Source organism: Microtus oregoni, unplaced genomic scaffold (genome assembly GCF_018167655.1).
Source record: "Microtus oregoni isolate MIOR12 unplaced genomic scaffold, Mior012 000110F_ref0000174, whole genome shotgun sequence".
NCBI lineage: Eukaryota > Metazoa > Chordata > Mammalia > Rodentia > Cricetidae > Microtus > Microtus oregoni.
In genome coordinates, this window is record NW_024544728.1 from 3296546 (window position 1) to 3318343 (window position 21798).

General features: G+C 44.9%; 1 protein-coding gene across 1 annotated transcript in view; it reads left to right on the forward strand.

Moving 5' to 3' along the window:
• Positions 1 to 9773: 9773 nt before the first annotated feature.
• Positions 9774 to 21798, forward strand: part of LOC121443639 (alpha-aminoadipic semialdehyde dehydrogenase-like) — a 28728-nt gene continuing 16703 nt past the window's right edge. Inside the window, exons 1-8 of the mRNA XM_041645464.1 lie at positions 9774 to 10004; positions 11083 to 11136; positions 12742 to 12807; positions 15828 to 15908; positions 16462 to 16585; positions 18134 to 18266; positions 19843 to 19887; positions 20462 to 20539. Of these exons, the coding sequence (XP_041501398.1) occupies positions 9813 to 10004; positions 11083 to 11136; positions 12742 to 12807; positions 15828 to 15908; positions 16462 to 16585; positions 18134 to 18266; positions 19843 to 19887; positions 20462 to 20539 (773 nt within the window). The 5' untranslated portion in view covers positions 9774 to 9812. The remainder of the gene's footprint in view (positions 10005 to 11082; positions 11137 to 12741; positions 12808 to 15827; positions 15909 to 16461; positions 16586 to 18133; positions 18267 to 19842; positions 19888 to 20461; positions 20540 to 21798) is intronic.

Consider the following 21798-nt stretch of genomic DNA (forward strand, 5'->3'; position numbering starts at 1 on the left):
GCCTAGGCTCCCACAAAGCCAGTACGTGCAGTAGGATCAAGAACCCATTGCCATTGTTCTTGAGTTCTCAGTAGTCCTCATTGTCCACTATGTTCAGCAAGTCCGGTTTTATCCCAGGCTTTTCCAGACCCAGGCCAGCTGGCCTTGGTGAGTTCCCGATAGAACATCCCCATTGTCTCAGTGTGTGGGTGCACCCCTCGCAGTCCTGAGTTCCTTGCTCGTGCTCTCTCTCCTTCTGCTCCTGATTTGGACCTTGAAATTTCTGTCCGGTGCTCCAATGTGGGTCTCTGTCGCCTTTCATCGCCTGATGAAGGTTAATATTCAGGAGGATGCCTATATGTTTTTCTTTGGGGTCTCCTTATTTAGCTTCTCTAGGATCACTAAATATAGGCTCAATGTCCTTTGTTTATAGCTAGAAACCAAATATGAGTGAGTACATCCCATGTTCCTCTTTTTGGGTCTGGTTTACCTCACTCAGGATAGTGTTTTCTATTTCCATCCATTTGCATGCAAAATTCAAGAAGCCCTCGTTTTTTACTGCTGAGTAGTAGTCTAATATGTATATATTCCATACTTTCTTCATCCATTCTTCCATTGAAGGGCATCTAGGTTGTTTCCAGGTTCTGGCTATCACAAACAATGCTGCTATGAACATCGTAGAGCATATACTTTTGTTGTATGATAAGGCCTCTCTTGGGTATATTCCCAAGAGTGGTATTGCTGGGTCCAGGGGTAAGTTGATCCCGAATTTCCTGAGAAACCGCCACACTGCTTTCCAAAGTGGTTGCACAAGTTTGCATTCCCACCAGCAATGGATGAGTGTACCCCTTTCTCCACAACCTCTCCAGCAAAGGCTATCATTGGTGTTTTTGATTTTAGCCATTCTGACAGGTGTAAGATGGTATCTTAAAGTTGTCTTGATTTGCATTTCCCTGATAGCTAAGGAAGTTGAACATGACCTTAAGTGTCTTTTGGCCATTTGAACTTCTTCTGTTGAGAATTCTCTGTTCAGATCAGTGCCCCATTTTATAATTGGGTTGATTAGCCTTTTACGGTCTAGTTTCTTGAGTTCTTTATATATTTTGGAGATCAGACCTTTGTCCGTTGCGGGGTTGGTGAAGATCTTCTCCCAGTCAGTGGGTTGCCTTTGTGTCTTAGCGACAGTGTCCTTTGCTTTACAGAAGCTTCTCAGTCTCAGGAGGTCCCATTTATTCAATGAGGCCCTTAATGTCTGTGCTGCTGGGGTTATACGTAGGAAGTGGTCTCCTGTGCCCATGTGTTGTAGAGTACTTCCCACTTTCTCTTCTATCAGGTTCAGTGTGTTCGGACTGATATTGAGGTCTTTAATCCATTTGGACTTGAGTTTTGTGCATGGTGATAGACTGAGTCAACATCTTAAAGGTTATCTTGCCCCAATTTCTGGAGAACATACATGCATGTGTAGCTGTTACGTTCTTGGTTCCCAGGGGGGAAGGGAGAAGCATTACTGCTGAGACTGAGAGGGCTCAGAATGGTCAGAAATGGCTTCAGAATTGTCTTAAAGTTCTACAAAACATGGGTCTTGGGGCTGGAGAGATGGCTCAGAGGTTAAGAACATTGCCTGCTCTTCCAAAGGTCCTGAGTTCAATTCCCAGCAACCACATGGTGGCTCACAACCATCTGTAATGGGGTCTGGTGCTCTCTTCTGGCCTGCAGGCATACAGAATATTGTATACGTAATAAATAAATATTTAAAAAAAAAGAAAAAACATGGGTCTTCATTTATGTGAAGGGTTGAGTCTTGATCGACACACACATCCATCTAACTACATAATTAGATTGTTGGACTTACTTTTCAAGTCAGCTGGGAGATACCCGGTATTACAAACATTGCACACCATCAAGAAGGGTTTCTCTAGGGGTTGGAGAGATGGCTCAGCAGTTAAAAGACACCCACTGGTCCTGCAGAGGACTTGGGTTCAATTCCTAGAGTTACAAGGAGCTGCCAAGTCCAAGGGTCAAGCGTCCAGACACCTTAGGCCCAACAGCTTTGATACTAACTGTTGCAGGACCCGAGGGTGCAGGAACTGTTACATTAATCAAGAACTGTCCGCTGCCAACTGTTATCGCCGCTCGCTATTCCTGGAAGCCAAAAATTGCAATAGCTCCAAGGTTCCAGGGCCACTGGTAGATGGAAACCAAAGAACCAAGGTTCTGTCTTGAAAACCAAGATTAACCAGAAATCAGAGACATAAGGTTTTTAGGTACTCAAGACAGAACCTTGGTGCCTACAGGTATGTACAAACATGTCTGACCCAGAAACCTTTTCAGTGAACAACTCCACATCAATGCATGTGGTAAGCACTAACTGGACCACAGGAGTTAATAATAAAAAGAGAGAGAGAGAGAGAGATGAAGTTGGGAGGGAAATGGGTTGGGATTCCAGGGGGATTTAGAGAGAGGTGGTGAAGAACAGATATGAAAACAATTGTGGTAGTGTATAAAATTCTCAAAGTATAAAGTTTTAAAAGGAAAGAAAGAAAAATTTCTTTATACCCTCAGGGCCAAGCTTCCTGACCCTCAGAGCCCAGCTTTTTGGTTTTTTGAGACAGGGTTTCTCTGTAGCTTTGGAGACTGTCCTGGAACTCCCTTTGTAGACCAGGCTGGCCTCTAACTCACAGAGATCCGCCTGCCTCTGCCTCCCGAGTGCTGGGATTAAAAGCGTGCACTACCACCGCCCGGCTTGAGCCCAGCTTTCTTTAAGTTCCCAGCACACTGCTCTGCTCGGTACTGAATCTGTTTGCCTCTGTTGGGTGTTACAACACTCACGGCTGTGTAGCCGAGCCTGTCTTTGAACTCCTGTTCCTCCCAAGCACTGGGCTCATAGGTCGGTACCACCATACTTGGCACATTTTATCTTTTCTAGTATATTGCATACATGAGGTTATTTACAATGTATTTATTATTTTGTATCTGGCCTCCTTTACCTCGTGTAATGCTTTTGGTGTTTATCTATGACTTTATGAGGGCGGCAAAGAGTTTTCCAAATGCTTCCACCATTTTTATTTAATCACTAATCAATGAGCATTTTAGTTGACTCTGAGCAATCTGGAACTTAGGTGTCAGTCTTTGTGATTAGAGTTAATATTGGTCTGAGTTCTACAAAGAAACAATAAAGCCCATTTAGAGAGAGTTTTACGATAGAGAATGATTGTGTACATTGGCTCATGTGACTATGGTGACAGAGGAACCCCACAATTTTCCATCTGCAGACTGGGAACTGGGGAGATCTAGTGGAACACTCCTAGTTCGAGTCTGAAAAGCTATGGTATAAATTTCAGTCCAAGTCTATTATAATATGGATATTGTCCTTCAAGATTTTTTTGTTTGTTTGTTTTGTTTTGTTTTGTATAGAGGTCCTCACTGTGTAGCCTTGGCTGGCCTGGAACTCACTAAGTAGACCAGGCTGGATTAGGTTGAAACTACAGGGATCTACTTGCCTCTGCCTTCCAAGTGCTGAGACTAGAGGCACATGTCAGTGCCAGGCAGGTTTCAATTCTGAGGGGCTTGTGTCTAGAGTGTGTGAGAAATGCTGGGCTGGGAAGATGGCGCAGGCGCGTCAGGTAAAGCGTGGACAGTGTGGAATGAGTACCCGGATTCGAATCCTGAGCCCTCGCTTAGATGCCAGGTGGACATGGCAGCTCCCTTGTAGCCCTAGCCCTTAGGAGGTGGAGGCGAGAGTCCCGAGGATGCTCGGCAACCTGGACCATCAAACTCTGGGTTAAGTGAGAGCTGCCTCAATACAGAAGGTGGAGATGATGCAGGAAGACCTGCAATGCTGACCTCTGCCTTCTACATGCACGTATTCAGGCACTCACGTTAACTCATGAAATTCAGCCTGGCAGAAATGAGGATATTTTAAAGAGCTGTCTCTTTATCTAAATCTCTAAATCTATCAGACTGTTGACACAATGAACCCCAAGAAACTGGAATTTCCCCAGGGATCTTGTGCTGGAACAAGGAATAGGTACAAAGAGGGGCGGACTGGGAAAAACGGTTTTCCACAGTTCTAACTTGTCGGGCTATGGAGTGAGCATGAAACCCAGACAATGCTGGGAAAATGAGGGGTGGGTGGGGCCACACTCGGATCCGGACTCCTGAGGTGTTCACATCCTTGGCCTCTACTTAAACTTTAATCTCATCTTGGGACTCAAAGATGGACTTTAGTGGGAGTTGCGGATCTCTTTGTCCCTCTTCCCAATATGGCTGCATTGAATAAATCCCCCCTCCCTTTTTTTTAATACTATAAATTTGGCTATTTTAATTGGCTTCTTGAGGATAGGTGATCAAACTTGACTTGACCAGACCTGTGACCCCCCAAGTTTGGTAACACACCATGTTCCCACACATATGCAAACATGTACAAAAAAAAGAAAAAGAAAAAAAGAAAATCAGAAATGCTTATGGTTCCACAAGTCTGACTTTTAAAAAATGTGCCAATTTGACAGACTGTTCTTTTAGGTGTTACTAGGTTTTTTTGCCCCAATCTGGGTCCATTTTCCCTCTCTGGATTATGGAACCAAGCATCAGCTGAGCAGAAAAAGGAGACTCATTTTTGAACAAGAGAACAAGAGAAATGGAGGCTGTTTTTAAGTCAGTTTGGCAATCCTGGAGGACTGAGAAGTAACAGGTCTGGAGTTCAAAAGTGAGGAAGAGGGATAAGCTTAGAGAAGGGGGTGGGGGTGGAATATTCAGATGTTTTCAGAGGTTCGGCAGTGAGCATTCAGGAATTCAGATGACCCTTCTCCCCACCCTTACCTCCTCTTTTTCTTCTTCTTTTTGATCATTGCCGTGGTAATTGCCAATGTGTGGTGGTGAGACCAACCTAGGCCAGCGGTGCTTCCCCCATAGCCCGAGGAGTTCCTCACCTTGGGGATATGGAATGGGGTAAAGTTAAACCCTTGATTACACAGCAGAAAAAGATTCCAGAAGCAGTCAGAGAGGAACAAAGTTAGCAAGCCTGGTAAGTAGAGATAAGGGTTAGTACATCAGATTTACGTGCTGCCTCTGAGAGAGGTGGGGAGAAGGGCTGTCCACACTCAAGACGGTGAGGAGCTCAATAGAGCCGTGCTTGGCGGCCTTCATAGTGGAAACGTGTGATTGTTCTGTGGTATTGCTCCAAGGAAAGGGTTAAGAGTCAACAAAGGTTAAGAATTAAGTAAAAACGTATGGTCCAGTTTATTTTATTTTATTTTTTGTTTTTTTGAGACAGGGTTTCTCTGTGGCTTTGGAGCCTGTCCTGGAACTAGCTCTGTAGACCAGGCTGGTCTCGAACTCACAGAGATCTGCCTGCCTCTGCCTCCTGAGTGCTGGGATTAAAGGCGTGCGCCACCATTGCCTGGCTCCAGTTTATTTTTTATGTTTTGTTTTGTTTTACCTCAAGACAGGGTTTTGCCACCACTACCGGCTAGGTTTTCTTCTCTTGCATTAAAGAATTTCTTTTTGTAAATGAAATCATAAAGTGATTTTTACAAGGAACACCATTTAAATTTAGCTATGAGAGAAGCACCCTAACCAGATAAAACTAAGTACGAACATTCTGGCCCTGAGGTGCCTGTAGGAAAATCAGCATTATCTCTGTAGGCAGTCTCATCTTGTTGTTTTCAACAGAGTTGAAATTTTTTTGACTCTCAGTCAGCAGAAAATATAAACCAGATTTTAGGCTGAGGGCTTAAATAACAAAGTTTTAAAGTTATCTTTTAGGCAAAGCCTCAATTCTTTCAGTAGGGTTCTAACACTTTGCAATTGGCCTTCCTTCCTTTCCTTCTTTTTTCTTTTGGTTTTTCAAGACGGGGTTTCTCTGTATAGCCCTGGCTGTCCTGGAACTCACTTTGTAGACCATGCTGGCCTCATACTCACAGAGATCCACCTGTTTGTGCCTCCCATGTGACTAAAGGCATGCAACACCATGCCTGGCTACAACAGTCTTTTCAAGAGTGGAGATGACCAGAAAAGTGTGGTCATCTGGCCAGGCATACTATAAGCTCAAAATGCCCTGGGAAGAATATAATTTCCCTGCCCACACTGAAATATGTGACCTAGAGGAGGCATGTGTCATGCATGAATTTGCTATTAAACTGCCCCAAAAGCTCACATGTTGAAAACTTGGTTCCCAACTGGTGTCAATTCTGAGAGGTGACCAATGATTTTAAAAAAAAGTGAATCCCATCAACCTATTGATGAATTAATAGCTGAATGGACAATGAGGAGGAGGTAGGACCTGGTTGGGACAAATGGGTCACTGGGAGTATGCCTTTGAAGAGTTTATCTTGTCCCTGCCCCCACCCCTTTCCTGCCAGCCATAAGGTGAGCTGTGTCCACGCCTGGTTCCAGCAAAGGGTATCAGATTCCCTAGAACTAGAGAGAATTGCACGGCACATGTTAGGAAATGTTAGGAATAGAACCTGTGTCCTCTGTAAGAGCAGCCAGTGCTCTCACCCCCCAGCCCAGGCTCTTAATTTCGTGCAATCCTACTTGTCAACTTTTTTTTTTTTCTGAAGAAACAGGTTCTCATGTAGCCCAGGCTGGCCCCCAATTTACCATATAGCAGAGGATGGCTTTGAATGTCTGGTCTTTCTGTTTTTCCCTTCCAAATGCTGAGATGGTTTGCTTGGGCTGCCATCCCGATGTACAGTAATGGGGTTAAACTCAAGGCCTCCTGCCTATTAGGCAATCACCAAGTCTACTGATTTATACCCCCAAGCCACATTTACAAATTCTTTTTTTTTTTTTGGTTTTTCGAGACAGGGTTTCTCTGTAGCTTTGGTGCCTGTCCTGGAACTAGCTCTTGTAGACCAGGCTGGTCTCGAACTCCCAGAGATCCGCCTGCCTCTGCCTCCTGAGTGCTGGGATTAAAGGCATGCGCCACCACCGCCCGGCCAAATTCTTTTTTTTTTTAAAGGTTTATTTTACTTTTAAAAATATGTATATGTATGTATGCACACAAGTGCAAGTGCCTGCAGAGGCCAGAGGTGTCAGAGCCCCCTGGAGCTGGAGTTATAGGTGGCTATAAACCATGGGTGCTGGGAACTGGACTCAGGTTCTCCAGGGAACAGTAATGATGTGTTCTAACAGCTCAGCCATCTTCATAGGCCCCATTTGACATTCTTTTTTTTTTTTTTTTTTTTTGGTTTTTCGAGTCAGGGTTTCTCTGTGGTTTTGGAGCCTGTCCTGGAACTAGCTCTTGTAGACCAGGCTGGTCTCGAACTCACAGAGATCCACCTGCCTCTGCCTCCCGAGTGGCCATTTGACATTCTTGCTCTTAACTCCTGGACTACAGGAATCCTGTTTAAAAAGCCTTTGTCTTTCTAGAGTAGATTAATCAAGGTGGAAAATGTGGATGACATCAGTCCATGAGCCAAAGTACCTGGTTGAATAAATGGAAGAAAGAAGCTGAGAAGATTCCTGAATCCAGATTCAAGAGGCCTAACTGAGCCATGCTCCTGCCTCATGCTGTCCCTGCCACAGTGGGATGGGCTCTCAAACTGTATATAAATCTGCTTCAGTAAATCTTTTCTTCTTCACATTGAAAAAAAAAAAAAGCCTTTGTCTATACTTACCTCTTGAAACTTGAGAAGCTCTCAGGCAGGCTGGGCTGACCTTGTACTTGCTATACAGCACCTTCTGCTTCTACCTCCCCTGTTCTCCATTACAGATGTGCACTACCCAATCCAACCTTGTTATGTCATGCTAGAGGTGGAACCTAAGACTCCATACATGTTAGATTTATCAATAAACTACACCCCAGACCCCCCCACCCATTTAGTTTTTTTTTTTTTTTGGTTTGTTTGTTTTTGAGACAGGGTTTCTTGGTGTAGTCCTGGATGTCCTGGTCCATAGACCAGGTTGGCCTTGACCTCACAGAGATCCGTCTGCTGCTGCCTCTTGAGGGCTGGGATTAACAGGCATGGGTGTGCCACTACTGCCTGGCCCTGTTTTCACTATATCAGTGGTGCCAATCTATGAGCCTGGGAGGTCGTTTCATTTTCTACTATCTTTTCTTGATTCTTTATCCAGTAGTTCTTAAGTGTTTCAAAGTTTTTATTGCAGATCTTTTATTTCCCTGGCTAGATTTATTCATAGCAGTTCTTTTTTGTATTTTGTCGTCGTCGTCATCATCATCATCATCATTGTGATGCCCAATGAGGTTGTTTGCCTTTTCTCTCAGCATGTTTATTATTGCTATACAGAAAAACCACTGGGTTAGTCATGTAGTTACATCGGTAGACTGCCCAGCATGCATGATGCTCTAGGTTTAGTTGCTAGCACTGTATAGTCGGGTGCTTTGAGCCTGCCTAGAATATCAGCACTGAGGTGGAAGAGGCAGTTGTTAAAGTCATCCTTCATTGTGTAGTGAGTAGGAGGCTAGCCTGGGCTACATAAGACTTTGTCTAAAAAGGTGCATTAATTTTCATATGTTGTTTTGTACCTAACTACTTTGCTGCCAAATGTTACCAGATATTAGAAATACTTGGTAAATCTTGGAGGTTTTTATTTTTGTTTTTTGTTTTTTTCTTTTTGATACAGGGTTTCTCTGTGTAGACCTGGTTGCCCTAGAACTCACTTTGTAACTAACTCTATAGACCAGGCTGGCTTCGAACTTACAGAGATGTGCCTCTGCCTCCTGTATGCTGGGATGAGAGACTTGTCCCACCACCAGATTTTTAAGGAAAGTATCATATTATATGCAAATAAATATCGTTTGATTTTGATTCTTCCTTTCCTGTTTGTATCCTTTTGTGACTTTAGCAACAGGGTAGAATGCAATGGAAATATATTGAAAACATAGGCGGAGAATCTTTGAGAAACCCAATATGGCCTGGGAATCACAAGGGCAAGTAACAGGCTGGAAATGACCAGGCACCTATTTAATTTGAATGCATGTGTCTAGTGCTGATGAGATGTAGGATTTCCTTTATAAAAAAAGGCCTAGTTATTGGGGGAATGACACAGAGTTATCCTAAGAGGATGAGGGGCAAGGATATGCTAGACGAAATGGAGAGTGAAGAACATTGATCAAAATGGTCTGTTCTTCCAAAGAAAGAATATACTCAGGCAGCGTATTTAGAAGGTGATGCAATCATGCAATACTTTTCATTTATTAGGAAACATTTGTAATTCACCAAGGCAGTGAAAATGACCCTCTTCAAACCTTCAAACCACTGAAAAATCCCTCAGAGCTACAACAGAGACCAGTGATACTACATACAGCTCCTTGAGAGCCGATTAGAAAGGCTGAGATTTTCAGGCCTCAGCCCAGACCCACGGAATAAGCATGTCCGGAATACCCTGACCACTATGGCCTATGAGCATATCATTGTTTGAAAGCTCCTCTCTAACCCACTGGACTTCAGAACCAACGGGAGGCGCGTTTCCCCGCCCCCACCTCCGCCCCCGTCCCCCACCTCCGCCCCGTCCTCCACCTCTGCCCCCGTCCTCCACCTCCGTCCCCCACCTCCGCCTCCGCCCCCACGTCTGCCCCACCCCAGACCCCGAGGCAACCTTGTTTTCCAGCGACTGAGATAAGTAAGACCCCCCCGCCGGGGCAAACGGGGGGGGGGGCGGCGTGTGGTCGGGGGTGGAGCGAGGCTGCCCAATCGGCTCCCGGGAGAGGGGTCTGCCCAGTGGACATTCGCGGAAGGGGGTGGGAGAGGAAGGTCCTCCGTGGACTGGGCAGGGGGCGGGGCCTGCCCTGCGGACTCTCTCGGGCGGGGGGCGGGGCCATATTTCCGGGACTCCCCTGCGGCGGGGGCTTCTGGTGTTTTGAGCTCGGTATGTGGCGTGTGGCTCGCACGGCGTGCGAGCAGACTGTGAAGAGTTGCAAGCTTTTCCGCCCTCCGTGCAGGCCTACCGCCCACATGTCCACTCTGCTGATCAATCATCCCCAGTATTCTTGGCTGCAAGAGCTGGGGCTCCGCGAGGAAAACGCGGGCGTGTATAATGGACACTGGCGCGGCGGAGGAGAGGTATGCGAGCGCCCCGGAAAGTGGCAGCCAAGGATTTGCCTGGGAGGCCAGGAGGCGGGCGCCCCCATTACCATCGTCTCTTGACTGGAACTGTGGGAGGATAGACAGGGTGGGAAGTTTTAAATTCGTACAATAGAAGTTTTCTCACAAAGACAAGAATAAGCGAACTTTAGATTTTAGCGCCGCGAGGAATCGATGGAGGTTTTGGAGCCTCCAGGAAGGCTAAACCCCAGGGCTTAAAACCGTATGGCAGTTTTATCTGGGTTCTGTCACAAGCTCGACCTGGCTAAAGTCTTGTGAATCTTTTTCACCTTGAAGACTTGATTTTAAATATTTATTGCCCAAACTTGTCACGGTAATAAAACGTTTTCTAGAATGCAGTAGACAGGTAAGTTATAGTTGCCCAAAACTTAGGAGGGTTTTGCGTAGTTTCAAAGGAAGGAAAGGAAGCTTTTTCAGAAACCTGACGTTCAGCTGTACCAGAATCTGCTTTGGTACAGAAAACACAACTTCTTTTCAAGGCTACCGTTGACCGTAGGAGAGCCAGGTGATTTTTAATTGTTGTGAAATTGGGGGTTACGTTCTGTTGTCTCTTTAAAAACAAACAAACAAACAAACAAACAACCTCTTTGCCCTCAGCTGCTTCTTTTGTGGCTTTAGTCGTTAATGGCTGATAAAATGTAGCCTTTTAGCTGCGCTTCAGTTTTATCTTTCCACTTGGAAACCTCCAGTTTCATCAACCCAGGCTTTTTTGTAGTTTGGACTTGGGCCGTGTGTTTCCAGACCAGAGGGTGGGCAGAGCAGTAAGTTAAACTGTCAGTTGAATTTCTGGTTACCCTAAGTGAGTGTGTTGTGCGCCTTGACCCTAGTATTTAGATGACCAGCTCGTGGATTTTACAGAAAGTTCCCCATGCATAGACAAGGAACCCAAGACTGCTCTGAAGAGGGGTTAATCATAACAGAAGTTACCCTAAAGGCTCCTATTTTGCTTTTCTTTTTCGATTTGGTTTTCTCCTCAATTAGGGAATGGTTCTAATTTCCATGTATGGTCGTCATCTTTTTGTTTGTCTCTTTCAAGGTAATTACGACCTATTGTCCTGCTAACAATGAGCCAATAGCAAGAATCCGACAGGTAAGTTGCTGAAACTCAGGCTGTTACAGGGAACTGTGCTAGGTCTTTAGAGGCAAAGGTTAAGATCAGCACAGATGTACAGAAGTGAGGAATCATGTACTTTCTTGCCATTGTGAGCCTCTCTGGGGGGTCTGCTCACTCTGGCTTGGTGGTATTAGCTGGAAAAGGTACATCAGAGAGGATGAGACAGAGGCTTTTTTTCCTTTTTGTTTGAATATAAGATACCTAGCCTAGAGCTTGCTTTTAGCTGACTTTTGACTTAGCAATAGGCGTGCAGCACCATGCTAGGTTTTTGCTGGGGCTTGAACCCAGAGCTTCGTGCATGCTAGGCAAGTTGAACTGCATTCCTGGTGTCCTTGGGTATTGCTTCTGACTCATTCCAGAGGTTCTCTTTCTTTTTTTAAGAATGAAGATTCTGATTTTTTTCAAATCTGGACTGGAGCCCATGATTGAACTTTCTAATATGGGTCATATGTTGTATCCAGATGAGGCTAGACCTTTTGATTTGAAAAACGAGGCTTTAAAGCACAATTGTGCTGTCTTTTCTTGTATTAGATTCTAGCTGGTGTTTCTATATATGCTTTAGTTTTATTTAATATTTCTATATCCCTCCCCCCTTCCCCAGCTAGCTGGGAACTGAACCCAGGGCTTCAGCTATGCTCGTCAAGAGTTTTGCCCCCAGCTACAACTCCAGCCTTCTGGATTGTAGACTGTTGAAATCATTATCGTCTTGAGTCTTAGGGAGAGAGAAATTTCCACTCTTTTTTGCAAAGATGTATATATATTCTAGAAGGCAAGTAACTGTGGTCAGTTGCTGGGCAGTGGTGGCGCACATGCCTTTAATCCCATCACTTGGCCGGCAGAGGCAGGCGGATCTCTGTGAGTTCAAGGCCAGCCTGGTCTACAGAGCGAGTTCCAGGACAAGCTTTTAAAGCTACACAGAGAAACCCTGTCTTGAAAAACCAAACCAAAAACAAAACAAAACAGAAACCCACAACTCTCACCTCAAAGGGAATAGGATATAGCCTTTTCTGGAGCCAGATTTGAGTAACCACCACACCCTGAGAAACACAGCCAGGTTACTCCAGGTTGCTCCCTCAGGGAAGCTGTCTCTTAGAGTTTTATAGTCGCAGGGAAATGAAAGTTGTACGTCAAGGCAATAGTGGGTACAGCGAGATGGGGGCTCCGTCTGTTATCTGATGACATTCTCTACCTTTGGGACTAGTGGTCTGTTAAATTGATAGATTCCAGAAGATCTTTTATCGGTTAGCCACAAAATGATCCGACAAACACTGAGGTGAGCGAGGAATTCAGGGGTCTGAAACTAGCTCAGGGTAAGGTACTTAGGCTGCATTCCAACCCCTCTGCATCTGTTCTTTTTTTTTTTTTTTTTTTTTTTTTTTTTTGAGACAGGATTTCACTGTGTACGCTTGACTGTCTTAGAACTCACTCTGTAGACCAGTATGGCCTCGAACTCACAGAGCTCTGCCTCCTGAGTGCTGGGATTAAAGGCCCTCTGCAGTTCTAATCAGTATCTGCAGACACAGCCTCTTTCTGGGAATTCTCACTCTTTCTTCATTCCTTTTCTCTCACCCCAATTCTTAGGCCAGTTCGGAAGACTATGAAGAAACTATAAAGGAAGCCAAGGAAGCATGGAAAATGTGGGCAGAGGTAAGGATGCGTCCCTGGTCCCCACTGCCGAACAGGTCACCTGCTGTAATTATGAAAGACAGATAAACATGAGACAGGGCTGAAATGTGCGATCTTGGGGACTGTGTTAATTTCCTCCCTGGTATTCACAAAATAGTGTTCTTCCCATTTGGGATTATAGGGATGGGTAACTTTAAAATCGATGAAAACTCTTATGGCGTAAACCGGAGCCAGGAATATTCTCCCCCAAAACTTGTAATTGAGCAAAAGAAGGGGAGCTCTTTGTTCTGTGCGCCTGCTGCCTCTCCTCCCAGACTGGTCAGGGACAACATGTCTTCACAGCATGCCTGGCTCCAGAGCGGGCACACTGTTTTCTCAGGGCTAAGGAGCTCCTATTGGCCACGAGGCAGAATCTGCCTCCTTCGTCTTTGCTCACCATCCATCATGGGTTAAAAAAAATAAAGTCAAAGTGCGGCTGCTCAATGGGTGGTCGCTCACACCTTTAATCCCAGCATGCGGGAGGCAGAGGCAAGTGGATCTCTGTCAGTTCGAGGCCAGCCTGGTCTACAAAATGAGTTCCAGGACAGCCAGGACTGTTACACAGAGAAACCCTGTCTCAAACAAAACAAAACAAGCAAACAAACAAAAACAAACCCAAAAAACAAAGAGCCAAAGTGAGAACTCTGAGGGGCTCACTGAGCCTCCACTATAGGTCGGTGTGGAGGGGGAATCGGGAGAGAAGGAGTCACTAGGGTTTTCTGGCAGCCCTCTGCCTCCATCAGAGTGTGTTCATGAAGAGGGGAGATGAGGGATGTTTGTCTTCAGGAGTTGTCATGAGGGTCATATCGTTTAATCAGGCATTGTTTGCAGGTGTTCATGGTGGAGCTGGCACATGGCGAGCGTCAGTACACCATGATGCCATGTGTTGGAGCCTGAACTTGCGTCCTCAGGCTTGGTGGCAGGTGCCGTTACCCACTTAGTCATCTCAACAGCTCCCTGGCGTTTTGGTTTCTCTTTTTGTTTTAAGGATGATGCAGTATGAAAATCAAATTAGTCTTAACTCCAACCTTGCCAGTACAGATGTTGTCAGAGCTGCCGTTGGGTATTTCTCCCCCAGCTCTCATGTGTTTACTCCACTGCTGCGATGCACATGACGTGTGCACAATTTCAGGATCACTTTGTATGCCAAAAAACTTAATGAATACTTTTAAAAAGTGCTTGTTTTTGTATGTCTGTGAACATGATGCGTGTGTGTTGGCACATGTATTATGGAGGACGTGTGGTGGTCAGAGGACATTTTTGTGGAATCACTTCTCTTTGACTTCACATGGGCCTTGGAAATCAAACTCACGTTGCCAAGGGCATCCTTTCTCCCCTTCTTTCTTCTTTGTCTTCTTCTTTTTTTTTTTTTCCCTGCGATATATTGTATGGAGGCCAGGGAATATCTTCTGGTCTCAGTCTCCCAATGCTGGAATCAGACTCTCCTTTTAATGAGAAATATTTTATGCTCATGTGTGTCTATTTAGAGTAATACAAGCATGTTTGAGAACAGTTTATGCGGTTTCAGGGTCTGTTTTCCTAGACTGATTTTAAAGACTTTATTTGGTGCTGATGGTGATGGTGGTGGTGATGTGTGTGTGCCATAATGTGCATATGGAGGTCAGTGGTCAGTTTTGTGGAGTTGGTTCCCTCCTGCCATCTTAGTGGGTTCTGGGGATCGAGCACAGGTCACCAGACTTGAGCAGCAAGCGTCTTTAGCTGCTGAGCCATCCTGTCTCTCTCCTTTGCTGACTGTCCCCCTTGCTACAGTGGCTGCTGTTGCTGTCTTGGTAATCTTTCTGAAATGCTGTGCTCTATTGCCTTTTCCAATTTAGGTTCTCATTTATTACTTCAGTATCTTGCTCCACACTGCCAGATTGCGTTCAACATTCCTTCAGCAGCTTTTGCGTTTTTGAGTCGAGGTGGAGTTGCTGGATAAGTTAGGCCAGCCACTCTCGGATGAGAGCGAATTGGATGAGTGGGGGATCTGTTTGTTGGCATGTGAGTTAAGCAATTGAGTTCAAAGTTTAGTGTAGAGACAGCTTGTTCTAATAGTCCTCTTGGGCTCCGGTCGTGTGACAGCGACTTAGAGATGGCTGGGCCTCAACGAAAACATCAGAGCGGGCTGTCCGGTTCACAGCCTCCCTCGAGGACCCTCCCACGGAGCCTCGCTGCTGCCCTCTGTCCTCCTTTTGGCTTTGCTGACCTCACAACAGAATATTGCTTCATTCATTCTAGTTAAGCCTAGAAGTTCCAAAGGGAATATTTTTCCTTAAAGGAAGTAAAAAAGTATAAATACAAAGGAAAAGTAATTTATAAAAGCTGCTTCATTTATTTGTTTGTTTGCTTATATATTTATTTTGAGAGAGGGGGTTTAACGTAACTTAGGGTAGCCTCAAACTTGATAGAGCCAAGGCTGGCCGTGAGCCCCTGATACTGCTGCCTTCCCGAGTGCTGGTGTTACAGGAGTGTGCCTCCATGCCTTCGCTGAAAACAGGTTTCCGTCACCACCGCCAATAAATAAAGGCTTTAAAATCAGTCTGGGGAAACAGACCCTGAAAGCACATAAACTGTTCTCAAACATGCTTGTATTACTCTAGATAGACACACCCAAGCTCTTAGTGACATCTCTAGCTACAGAGGCCCTGGCCTTTCCCACCAGCCCTTTATCCTTCATGATTCCTTCTGTATCTCAGGCCAACTCTTTCCATCCTTCAGGATTCAGCAGAGTCTGCGCTTAGATTGCCCCTGCATCTAGTCTTGTCATTTTCGCTTTCAGTAATTGTCTTTAGACCATCAGCAGTGGACAATTGTTTGTTGCCTTTTCATCTGTGCCTCCCAAGAAGAGATTCACTCCAAGGATGTTTAGCCGTATCACAGTGCCGACGTGACCCAAAAAGCCTCTAACGACGAAGCTGCAGTCTGTTCTTCTGCGGCGCACATCTGACAGTGTGGTACACACAGACGTCTACTTTGACACCAAAATTCCACTCTTTTCTTAGATTCCTGCCCCAAAGCGAGGAGAAATAGTGCGGAAGATTGGCGATGCCTTGCGGGAGAAGATCCGGGTGCTGGGAAAGCTGGTAAGGAATTCTTTCGAGTCTATTCGTGATCTCTTGAGTAGAGAACAGGCTCTCATAGTTTTCATATGTCCATTTTGTTTTGTTTGAAGCTGAGGTTTTTGCTGTGTTGTCTCACCTTGGCTCACGTGATCCATCCCTCTGCCTCAGACTCCTAACTGCTGGAGTTCTGTGGGCTTCCTTTCCCCACTAGACTGAATCAGATTTAAAAGGATCAACATTGTATGTGTGTCCTAAGGTTGTGATTTCTAAGAAAAACAAGTTTTGAGATCCATTGTTTTAGAGAAAAGAGAGAAAAGTGAAAAAAGTATGTGGTTTAAAAATCATTGAAATAAATCCATTATGCATGGTTGAAATTCCCAAAGAATTAAATAGACAAATTGTATTAAAAATAAGACAAAAGCAAGTAAATAAAGAAGTAGAAAGATAAAAAACACCAGGAAACAGTTTTCCTTAGTTTCTTGTTTACATAAAATAATGTTTTATTTGTCCTCAGCTTCATATTTTAAATACAGATTCTACTGGAGAAATTCTACTTGGATTTCTATATTTTTAGGTGTCTTTGGAGATGGGGAAGATCTTAGTGGAAGGCATAGGAGAAGTTCAGGAGTATGTGGACATTTGTGATTACGCGGCTGGCTTGTCAAGGATGATCGGGGGACCCGTCTTGCCTTCTGAAAGTAAGCCGGGAGTCGCTGAACCAAGTGTTTGGAGTTGTGGTACAGAGCTTCAAAATGTCCGCAGAGATGGCTTGACGGGACGCCTGACAACTTCGGTTCCATTCCCAGGCCCCCCGGAGTGGAAGGAGAGAACTGAGTTTGTTGCCCTCTGGCCTCCACGTGTGTGTGCACACAGACCCGCGCACCAAATCCTTAGGTTTTAGAGTTGAGGGCGGTGTCAGGGAATTGGTAGCTGTAATAGAGCGAGTGGAGGATAGCACCATATGCACGTAGTGGACTTCTACCCCAGCCTGGGGGATGCTATTTAAAAAGGCCTCTCAGGGAAGTTAGCCTAAGGCCTTGAAGGAGATGGAACTACGGGGTCGAATACTTCAGGTGGGGAAGGGGGTTGTGGAAAGTCAAGGATGGAGGAACATGGACGTGGGGACTGCCTTACTTCGGCACAGCTGGAGGACACAGTGCAAGGAAGGATCCCTGTTGGGAGGAGTTTGGACTTTACCCTGAATAGCTGCAGCATCTGTGCTGACTGTAGAAGCCTCCAAGCGAGGGACTGATGGCAGTAGGGTGAAGAAGGAAGAGCTGGAGTGAAGGCTAGCCTTGCCAAGCAGGAGTTGGGGTGCTGGCCTGCAGGATGGCCTCAGTGTGAGGTGCTATGCTGGGAGGTCCCCAAGCCTGCTTCCAGTGTGAATGATGACAGGAAGGGCCACTTTCCTACCATGTAGCAGTGTGTAATTTTAACCAGTCAGCATTTCTTGGTCCAACCAGCTATTGGTGAAAATAAACTTTTGTGGGATTAGCTTTAAAACTGACAATTGCAATTTGAGTTTTGATTTTTTTTTTTTTTTTAATACGGTGTCTCATGTATTCTGGGCTGGGCTAGAACTTACCATGTAACTGAGAAAAACTTAGAACTGATCGTTCTGCCTCCACCTCCTGAGTTCTGGGATGACAGGCAAGAGCCACCACACCCAGTGTATGCTATGCTGGGGATCCAGCCTAGGGCTTTGCACATGCTAGGCAAGCAGTCTACCAAATGAGCCACGTATTCTGCCAAAATATAACATTTCTATTTGTGCTTTTAATTTCCTTGCAGCGAATATAACATTTTTGTAATCCAGCATGAGCCTATAACACGACCTTCCTTGTTCACGTTGGAGAGGTCAAGAGACAACATAAAGAACATGGATCCAGATCTGAGAATCACGTGTTCTGTGCTCTGTTTATATCTTACCCTTTGTGTTCACATCTCCTGGGGGAACTTCCCACTGCCTCACTGACTTGTCCCTAACTTCCAAATGGGACCCATAATGCCCTTACCTCTGTGGCTCCTGAGGTATGAGGTATAATGAACATTATTAAATTCGCTGACGTGGTATAGTAATAAACAGTTCTGTTTTTTATTAAGTGATATATTCATACCCTTTGGCTGTGTGAGGTGATCCAAGGAAGCAGCAGGAATCTTCTGGTCTGGTACATGCACGTCTGACCTGCAGAGGAATGGTTTAGGATTTTATTCTATTAACATTTATGAATATTTACACATCTCAGGACCTGGCCACGCTCTCATCGAGCAGTGGAACCCGTTAGGCCTGGTGGGGATCATCACTGCCTTCAATTTCCCCGTGGCCGTGTTTGGCTGGAACAACGCCATTGCGCTGATCACAGGAAACGTCTGCGTTTGGTAAGCTGGGCTCGTTCTCCTGTCTCATGGAAAGAAGAGGATGAATTTATAGCAGTTGTGATCGCTCTGCTCTGCTCAAAGGGTTTTAGATGTGTTAAAAGTGTTTCCCAAACGTTCTCAACTAATACATGAAGTCACACGTGCTGATTGTCTTCATTTTCAATTTGTATTTTACCATCAGTGACGTGTTTGGATATAGTAGTGTCCTCTTCCCTCCCTGCTGTTCTCCCTCTCAGCGCAGGATTCGTACCTGATACGTTCTGATACGAAATACACCTGGAGTTAGGCTCCATATGTTAATGGCTCAGCTTCCAGTTCAGATGATTTATTTATTTATTTATTTATTGGAGGAAGACTTTGCACTCTTTCCTCTGTCTTCTAAGTGCTGGGATTACAGGCATAAGCTACCTTGTCCAGGATTTTTCTAAATTGATTTTTTTTTTTTGAGATAAGATCTCACTATGTTACCCAGGCAGTCTTACTGCCTCAGCCTCCCGAGTGCAGAGACTAAAGGCATGCAGCAGTGTGCCCAGCCAATTTTATTAGTGTTAAATATGCCTTCAATAGAATATTCTCAATCTCTCTATAAAACAAAGTGTAGTTTGAAGGCGTAACGATTTGGCACCATCTTGCTGAGGGAACCAATGGTTTCTGTTTTGAGATTTCTCCTTGCTGAGACCAACTGCTTGATAAGAGGCAACTTACAGGGGAAGGGTTCTTTTGGATCACAGGTGGAGAGCGGGGTACAGTCTGTCACACAGAGGTGGCATGGTATCAGCTTGCTCACATCCGTGCAGTCAGGAAGCAGAGAAAGGAGAAGCCTAGCATTCATCTGGCTTTCTCCTTTTTTTTTTTTTAAGTTTCTTCCTTTTTTTATGCTTACATATATTTTTTTGGTTTTTTGTTTGTTTGTTTTGTTTTGTTTTTATTATGTATACAACATTCTGTCTCAATGTATGCCCGCATGCCAGAGGAGGGCGCCAGATCTCAGTACAGATGGTTATGAGCCACTATGTGGTTGCTGGGAATTGAACTCAGGACTTCTGGAAGTGCAGCCAGTGCTCTTAACCTCTGAGCCATCTCTCCAGCCCTGGCTTTCTCCCTTTTATTCTGTCCTGGAGCCCAGCTATGGGACGCTGCTCCCCATGCTTGGGGTGGCTCTTCCCCCTTCAGTTGGTGACCTCTGGAAGCACGTTTCTAAGCGTGTGTGGTTTCCATGCTGGGTATTTCAGCACTGCCCAGGCAATGCTTCCTTAGTCCACTCAAATTGACAGTCCTAAGTAAGAACCTTACAGGGTTGTGTAGCTAGCTAGCAGCTCCGACGGTCCTGCAGCAGGTGGGCTCAGCATTGCTTGGTGCAGGTTGATGTTCGTGAATGGATAAGTTTCCTTATCCATTGTGCCCAGAGACGCCACCTAAAGGATAGGTTTCCACTTCAGTTACTAGAGTTATTTGTTGTCTAATTGGACAGAACCTTTTCTCCATAACTTTGTTTTTCTTTGTAATGAAAGGTATTTATTTGCCTCTCCTCAAGTTAATTTTCTTTCTCTCGCTCTCTCTTTAAAAATGTCTCTAGGAAAGGAGCGCCAACAACTTCTCTTGTTAGCATAGCCGTCACAAAGTAAGTATGTGTAGCTTTCTTTTTCCTGGGCATGACAGAATTTTGCAAAGATGATTGATGAGCACTGCTTTTTGTTTGTTTGTTTTGCTTTGGTTTTTTGTTTTGTTTTGTTTTTTCAAGATAGGATTTTTCTTTGCTCTGTCTTTAACAACCCTTGTGTCCTATAACTTACTCTGTAGATCAGGCCGACCTGGTGATTAGGGACAAAAGAAGAAAAGGAAGGCTTCATCCCTGTACTTCCACGCTGACAACACTCCAGCCTCCAGTCTGCCATATTGACTCAGATGTGTCTTCGTAGTTGGGCATATTTGATGAAAATATGTTTTAACCACTCATTGCTTTCCATTTCCTATTCATATTCTGTATATGTTTTCCTTTAGCACTCTGTTTTAAACCCAAACTTCCACTGTGTTTGCAAACCTTATCTATAATCTGTGAGGAAACCCCAGGTCGAGTGTTTGAAGAGTCAGAGGGAAAGTTGGGAAGGGAGGTTACGTGAGAGGGATTTCTCTCGTTTATAAAAATGTTCCAAGTGAAATGGTTGGCTGAGCAGTCTCTGTCGTTTCCTTCCTAGGATCATTGCCAAGGTTTTGGAGGACAACCAGCTCCCTGGTGCCATTTGTTCCCTGACTTGTGGTGGAGCAGATATTGGGTAGGTGAATGGTTGAAGAGCATCCTTCTGTTGAAGGACCCTGGGTTGATTGCTGGGAGTCTTCCACCATAATAACCAAACCCAGTGTGGCTAAAGAGGCGAGGAACCTTCTGTGGGCGTTAATACTGTAGACCTGCTGTGTGTTAATCCTGTAGACCTGCTGTGTGGTTAATACTGTAGACCTGCTGTGTGTTAATACTGTAGACCTGCTGTGTGTTAATACTGTAGACCTGCTGTGTGTTAATACTGTAGACTTGCTGTGTGGTCAATCCTGTAGACCTGCTGTGTGGTTAATACTGTAGACCTGCTGTGTGTTAATACTGTAGACCTGCTGTGTGTTAATACTGTAGAGCTGCTGTGTGGTTAATACTGTAGACCTGCTGTGTGTTAATACTGTAGACCTGCTGTGTGGTTAATACTGTAGACTTGCTGTGTGGTTAATACTGTAGACCTGCTGTGTGTTAATACTGTAGACCTGCTGTGTGTTAATACTGTAGACCTGCTGTGTGTTAATACTGTAGACCTGCTGTGTGTTAATACTGTAGACCTGCTGTGTGTTAATACTGTAGACCTGCTGTGTGTTAATACTGTAGACCTGCTGTGTGTTATTCCTGTAGACCTGCTGTGTGTTAATACTGTAGACCTGCTGTGTGTTAATACTGTAGACCTGCTGTGTGTTAATACTGTAGACCTGCTGTGTGTTAATACTGTAGACTTGCTGTGTGGTTAATACTGTAGACCTGCTGTGTGTTAATACTGTAGACCTGCTGTGTGTTAATACTGTAGACTTGCTGTGTGGTTAATACTGTAGACCTGCTGTGTCTTAATCCTGTAGACCTGCTGTGTGTTAATACTGTAGACCTGCTGTGTGTTAATACTGTAGACCTGCTGTGTGTTAATCCTGTAGACCTGCTGTGTGTTAATACTGTAGACCTGCTGTGTGGTTAATACTGTAGACCTGCTGTGTGTTAATCCTGTAGACCTGCTGTGTGTTAATACTGTAGACTTGCTGTGTGTTAATACTGTAGACCTGCTGTGTGTTAATCCTGTAGACCTGCTGTGTGTTAATCCTGTAGACCTGCTGTGTGTTAATCCTGTAGACCTGCTGTGTGTTAATCCTGTAGACCTGCTGTGTGTTAATCCTGTAGACCTGCTGTGTGTTAATCCTGTAGACCTGCTGTGTGTTAATCCTGTAGACCTGCTGTGTGTTAATCCTGTAGACCTGCTGTGTGTTAATCCTGTAGACCTGCTGTGTGTTA